Below are 7,500 nucleotides of genomic sequence, written 5' to 3' on the forward strand. Positions count from 1 at the left end.
AATATAGGGGCAGTGGTGTCTCAGTGGTTAACACTAATATAGGGGCAGTGGTGTCTCAGTGGTTAACACTAATATAGGGGCAGTGGTGTCTCAGTGGTTAACACTAATGTAGGGGCAGAGGTGTCTCAGTGGTTAACACTAATGTAGGGGCAGTGGTGTCTCAGTGGTTAACACTAATATAGGGGCAGTGGTGTCTCAGTGGTTAACACTAATATAGGGGCAGTGGTGTCTCAGTGGTTAACACTAATATAGGGGCAGTGGTGTCTCAGTGGTTAACACTAATATAGGGGCAGTGGTGTCTCAGTGTTTAAGGTACTTGACTAGTAATCAGAAGGTTGGCAGTTCAAGTCCCACGACTGCCAAGTTGCTACTGTTGGGCCCCTGAACAAGATCCTTAACCTACAATTACTTGAACTATATTCAGTCATAACTGTAAATCTCTTGGGATAAAAGCATCAGCAAAATGTAATATTGTCTCAGTCACTAATGTTGCCCCCTCAGTCACTAATATTGCCCCCTCAGTCACTAATCTTGCCCCCTCAGTCACTAATGTTGCCCCTCAGCCACTAATGTTGCCCCCTCAGCCACTAATGTTGCCCCCTCAGCCACTAATGTTGCCCCCTCAGCCACTAATGTTGCCCCTCTCTCACTAATGTTGCCCCCTCAGCCACTAATGTTGCCCCCTCAGTCACTAATGTTGCCCCCTCTCTCACTAATGTTGCCCCCTCAGCCACTAATGTTGCCCCCTCAGTCACTAATGTTGCCCCCTCTCTCACTAATGTTGCCCCCTCTCTCACTAATGTTGCCCCCTCAGCCACTAATGTTGCCCCCTCAGACACTAATGTTGCCCCTCTCTTCTGCTGGTGTCTGAGATGGTTTCTAATATGAAATGTTCAACCTTTGCTGTTGATGTTCCATCTTGGTTATGTAAACACCTCTGACAGGACAGACCACACTGTGCTATCAGTTATGTTAGGCTATGATCTGCTCTTTCAGAGCAAGCAATGCTCTAGACCTTAATGAAGCACACCTGGACATGCGTATGTGTGTGTGTGCGTACATGCGTGTGCATGTGCATGTGTGTGTGCGCGTGTGCGTGTACCTGCACAGCCTGGGTGAGGGCGTGCTCTTTCTCCAGCTGGTCCCCAGTGTGCAGCTCCATGGTGAGGCCCAGCTCCTGCAGCTGTGTGGCCTGCTGGTGCAGGAGGGTCTGAGCTTGCTGTTCCCTGTACAGAGCAGAGCTCAGCTCCTCACACACACCACGGAACTGAGCCACAGGCACACACGCCTGCAGGACGCACACGCACACGCCAGAAGAAACAAGGATACAGCAGTGATTATGATAAAAGGATTAACAAGGGACACACAGAGTACTTGAGAGTCACTCACTGCATGCGTGGTTCTGGGGTCACTGTGGGGGTGAGGGCTGTTCTTGGGGTCACTGTGGGGATGAGTGGTGTTGCGTTTTAGACGGGAAAGCTCAAGCCGCAGATCCCTCCGCTCGACCTCAGCAGAATGCAGCCGCTGTGTGAACACCAGGAAGTGTTGCTGCAGAGATGAGACCATGCACTAGACACACACACACACACACACACACACACATACTCCATTGTAGACCAATCTTAAAGCTTTAGACTTCATATTAGAATCTGTAATTAAACAATTCTTCTGATTTATATTCTGAGAAAATGTTCTGGCATACTAAACAAAAAAGTAAGAATGAAGCTATGAGTTAGAGTGTGTCTTTCTTTTGATACTGGAGAGGAAACTGGTAACAATCATTGTGAATGGAGTTCCTATAGTACTGGAACCTTTAGGGAAAATCATAGATAAGAGTGGAGAAGAGAAGATGGTTGGAATGCTACAACACAAGCAGCCCCAGTGTGAGGGGGTACATGCAGGAGATGTGGGAACTATGGATGCTTCAATACCAAACATCTAGAGCAACACCGAAACAACTAGTCTCTCCTTGTTCCAACATCTGCAATCGACAAATGCTGTCACAACTAGAGATCGACGAGGTACAATACAAATGCTTCGGCAAGGGGAAGCCAGAACGACAGGTCAAAGGGCAGATGTTATCATCCCCACACCCTGAAATTGAGAACCAAAACCCAATGAGTTCAAATTGGAAATTGGAAAGATCCAATGAGTCCATGTACCAAGCTCCACATCAGAGCTGCTGACCTGAAACTGAATATGATGGCTTAGCTGGACAGACCAAGACCAAGTGAAGAACCTGAAAAGCTGCTGGAAGATGCAGCACTCTGGGCGATCACTACTGTGATCACTGAGACTAACCGGCTGATATACGCCACCACAGATACTGGAGATGCTTGGCTACAAGATGAACATCATCAAGGAGGTCATCCAAGATAAGGAGAGAAGTTATCAGAACTGCTATCAGAACTGCAGAAAGGCTTAATGAAGAAGACCTGAGAAGTACAACAAGCCGTCCATACCTGAGGGCTTGGAAACTGCCAAACAAAGACACACAGCTCTCTACCAGAAGTAACAAAGTGTACTCTCAGAGTGGCAGGGTAACAGACTAAGAACAGACTTACCATATGGGAGAGCAGGGAACAGGATTCAGAAACCATCCCATCACATTACCAGATGTCCAAGAAAGGTGCCAGACACGATCCACACCAGCTTAATTGATTAATTGATTAAACTGCTTAACCGAAGTCCTATTCTGAGTTCTGTCCATCCAATCCATCTGGCGATAACCTGACTCTACACAACACGGCATCACTGCACCTAAGATGAGTAGGCACATGACTCTGTACATGAGCGGGGCCCAGAAAGGCACTGGCACCAGAAGAGCCAAAGTACCAGCTACAGTCACTCAGGACTGTAAGACCATAGAGACCAACCTGTGCATCGCATGGATTAACTACAAGAAAGCCAATGACTCATGCCCCACACATGGATCCTGGTATGCTTGAGGATGTATAACATCAACAGGACTCTACGGACCTTCAACAAGAACTCAATGGAGCTGTGGAAGACGACTCTAGAGGACAACTTCAAGCCAACAGCGCAAGTCACCATCAAATGCGGGATTTACCAAGCAGATGCTCTGTCCTCGCTGCTGTTCTGCATACACCTGAACCCCCTCATTAAGATGAAGGTGAAGACAACTGTTGTTGTTGTTCCCATATCGGATCACTGTGACCCCAAGCGTAAAGTACTTAGATTTTTGGTGTGATTTGACTCAGTGGGTTGATGATTTGGGTTTATATTGACTGTTGTTACGTCATTGTGCTCAGTAAAGAATTCTTCATTGATTGAGAATCAAGGTGTGATTTAAGTGTTCCTCTAGTTTTTTTTGAGCAGTGTACATATAAATTGGAGGGGTGTGTGTGTGTGGTGTATGTGTGGTGTGTGTGTGTGTGTGTTACCTTGCTAGTGTAGTAACCTGGTAGACTATGTTGGGTTGTGCAGAGCCTGTGTAGTCCCTGACCAAGTTGCCATGCCAACGATCCCAGGTCTCCACAGTGCCCCTTGGAGTCAGGGTCTGCTACCGCGAGCAGTCTCTCCAGCAGCTTACTGAAGCTGTTCTGTGCAGCCTCCAGCACATCAGAGCCACACTCTAGCGCACAATCAATCAATCAATCAATCAATCAATCAATCAATCAATCAATCAATCAATCAATGTTCCCATCTGTTGGTCTTCATGCACTCATTTATTGTACAGAAATTAGGCTTCTAAACTTAGGGAGTGTGTGTGTATGTGTGGGGAGCATTTTACAGCAGTCTATGTGTGGGCATGTGTGTCCTGAGCTGGGGCATGTGTGCGCGTGTTTGTTCAGAGCTGGGGTGTGTGTGTGTGCGGGTGTTTGGTCAGAGCTGGGGTGTGTGTGTGTGCGGGTGTTTGTTCAGAGCTGGGGTGTGTGTGCGGGTGTGCAGGTTTTTGGTCAGAGCTGGGGTGTGTGTGCGGGTGTGCAGGTGTTTGGTCAGAGCTGGGGTGTGTGTGTGTGTGCACGTGCTTATTCAGAGCTGGGGTGTGTGTGTGTGTGTGTGCATGTGTTTGTTCAGAGCTGGGGTGTGTGTGCGGGTGTGCAGGTGTTTGGTCAGAGCTGGGGTGTGTGTGTGTGTGTGCACGTGCTTATTCAGAGCTGGGGTGTGTGTGTGTGTGTGTGCACGTGTTTGTTCAGAGCTGGGGTGTGTGTGTGTGTGCACGTGTTTGTTCAGAGCTGGGGTGTGTGTGTGTGTGTGTGTGCACGTGCTTGTTCAGAGCTGGGGTGTGTGTGTGTGTGTGTGTGTGTGAGAGTGTGAGTGTATGTGGTTATTTGCCTGTGTACATGTGGGAGTGTGTATTTGTGTTAACATGTGCGAGCGTGTGTGTGTGTGTAAGTGTGTATATATGTATGTGTGTATATGTGTGTATGTGTGTGTTCACTCACCTGTCTTGTCTAGCTCCTTCATCACTCCCTGCATGCAGGTGTGTATAATCACACACAGCTCAGACGATCTCAGCATCTTCATCACTCTGCTACTCTCCTCCTCTTCCTCTCTCCGCTCCGATCCTTCCATCATCCAAAGCTCCTTCACACACACACTGGGGCACATTCCGTAACCGCCGGCGACCCTGAAGAGTGTGTGAGAGTTCCTCCGGAGTGCTTGGAGACGCAGTGCGGCCAGCACGGCGATGACACCGCGCCGGAACCTCCACACGCCTCCTCTACCGTCCGCGTGACCTTTGACCGCGGGGTCACCGAGCGCGTGCAGTAGAGCGCCCACTTGGTGTCTAAGATCCCATCCGTCACATGCTCTGTTCCACATCAGGGCCTTCTGACGTGCTAGTGTGCACACACGGCCATGTAGCGCGCACACACACCCCGCCAGCAGTGCGCAGGTAGCCAGCAGAGACGCATCGTCACGACGACACACACTCAGAAGGCCCTGGAGGCGAATCACTTCTTGTCTGAGGTCAGACAAAGCGCACTCTGAAACACGGATGCTCTCCTCAGCCTGCTCCAACTGGCCCTTTAAATCCTGCACACACACACACACACACACGCGCGCACACACACACACACACACACACACACACACACACACACACACACAGTGAGTTAGGTGTATATATGTAACTGTGCTCTCCTTTGCAGTTAATTTGTTAGTTGTGTGTGTACCTGTGCTCTGCGGTTCAGTTCGTTGGTTTGGTGTGTGTGGTGTGTGTTCAGCTCCTCTCTCTGTTTCATCCAGTTCTCTTCTCTTTGCTTCAGTTGTTCACACACACTCGCCAGGGCTGCAGTCTTCCCGTTACACACAGTCTCCAGATATGAGCGCTAACACACACACACACACACACACACAAACAAACACACATACACACACACACATTTTCTGTTACATAAAGAAGTCAATATCCTCTTCACATGCTATGCTACACTTATATAGCAGATATAACAACACCACACATACCCCACACACTCCATAATGGATTAACCCTTTACTACGCTACAGTTATACAGCAGATATAACACCACCACACATACTCCCCCCACACTCCATAATGGATTAACCCTTTACTACGCTACAGTTATACAGCAGATATAACACCACCACACATACCCCCCACACTCCATAATGGATTAACCCTTTACTACGCTACAGTTATACAGCAGATATAACAACACCACACATACTCCCCCCACACTCCATAATGGATTAACCCTTTACTACACTACAGTTATATAGCAGATATAACACCACCACACATACCCCACACACTCCATAATGGATTAACCCTTTACTACACTACAGTTATATAGCAGATATAACACCACCACACATACCCCCCACACTCCATAATGGATTAACCCTTTACTACACTACAATTATACAGCAGATATAACACCACCACACATACCCCCCCCACACTCCATAATGGATTAACCCTTTACTACACTACAGTTATACAGCAGATATAACACCACCACACATACCCCCCCCACACGCCATAATGGATTAACCCTTTACTACGCTACAGTTATACAGCAAATATAACACCACCACACATACTCCCCCCACACTCCATAATGGATTAACCCTTTACTACACTACAGTTATACAGCAGATATAACACCACCACACATACCCCCCACACACTCCATAATGGATTAACCCTTTACTACACTACAGTTATATAGCAGATATAACACCACCACACATACCCCCCACACTCCATAATGGATTAACCCTTTACTACCCTAGTTATACAGCAGATATAACACCACCACACATACTCCCCCCACACTCCATAATGGATTAACCCTTTACTACACTACAGTTATACAGCAGATATAACACCACCACACATACCCCCCACACTCCATAATGGATTAACCCTTTACTACGCTACAGTTATACAGCAGCTATACCACCACCACACATACCCACCCCACACTCCATAATGGATTAACCCTTTACTACGCTACAGTTATACAGCAGATATAACACCACCACACATACCCACCCCACACTCCATAATGGATTAACCCTTTACTACGCTACAGTTATACAGCAGATATAACACCACCACACATACCCCCCCCCACACTCCATAATGGATTAACCCTTTACTACGCTAGTTATACAGCAGATATAACACCACCACACATACCCACCCCACACTCCATAATGGATTAACCCTTTACTACGCTACAGTTATACAGCAGATATAACACCACCACACATACCCCCCCCCACACTCCATAATGGATTAACCCTTTACTACGCTACAGTTATACAGCAGATATAACACCACCACACATACCCCCCCCACACTCCATAATGGATTAACCCTTTACTACACTACAGTTATACAGCAGATATAACACCACCACACATACCCCCCACACACCATAATGGATTAACCCTTTACTACGCTACAGTTATACAGCAGATATAACACCACCACACATACCCCCCCCACACTCCATAATGGATTAACCCTTTACTACACTACAGTTATACAGCAGATATAACACCATCACACATACCCCCCACACACCATAATGGATTAACCCTTTCCTACGCTACAGTTATACAGCAGATATAACACCACCACACATACCCCCCACATCACATTATTGATGTACACAAATGATATTTTACTTACTACTGAATGTCATTAATTTGACATCTTTATTGTTGTTTTTTTCATTGTATTTAAGAATCTCTGTTCATCATGTGGTTTTACTGTAAAACACTTTCAGCTGCATTTTAGAAGCATGAAAGGTGCTACATTCATGTAAGCTCAGACAACGATGTTTCACACTTCTATCACCAGTATTGATCCCTGTATTTCTACACTATTCTAAATCATTGGTATATTGGACTCTAACATACTGTACTGATTAGGCACTTTTGTAAGTCACTCTGGATAAGAGCGTCTGCTAAATGGCGTAAATACATGAATGCTATTATTATAACACTCTCACCCTCTGATTGGCAGAGTGGAGGTCAGAGGTCAGCATATCCACATGC

The 7,500-nt window shown here is 46.8% G+C and overlaps 2 protein-coding genes across 2 annotated transcripts in view; both read right to left on the reverse strand.

The window, feature by feature from the left end:
• Positions 1-7,500, reverse strand: part of sh3gl2b (SH3 domain containing GRB2 like 2b, endophilin A1) — a 98,227-nt gene that overhangs the window by 35,589 nt on the left and 55,138 nt on the right. The window lies entirely within an intron of this gene.
• LOC113568923 (coiled-coil domain-containing protein 171-like) overlaps positions 1-7,500 on the reverse strand; it is a 24,293-nt gene that overhangs the window by 5,260 nt on the left and 11,533 nt on the right. The window contains 6 exon segments of the mRNA XM_035521203.1: positions 1,103-1,288; positions 1,390-1,569; positions 3,405-3,595; positions 4,410-5,001; positions 5,142-5,297; positions 7,455-7,500. The exon segment at positions 7,455-7,500 is cut by the window's right edge and continues 122 nt beyond it. Of these exon segments, the coding sequence (XP_035377096.1) occupies positions 1,103-1,288; positions 1,390-1,569; positions 3,405-3,595; positions 4,410-5,001; positions 5,142-5,297; positions 7,455-7,500 (1,351 nt within the window).

The sequence above is a fragment of the Electrophorus electricus genome, chromosome 22 (assembly GCF_013358815.1).
Source record: "Electrophorus electricus isolate fEleEle1 chromosome 22, fEleEle1.pri, whole genome shotgun sequence".
Classification (NCBI taxonomy): Eukaryota; Metazoa; Chordata; class Actinopteri; order Gymnotiformes; family Gymnotidae; genus Electrophorus; species Electrophorus electricus.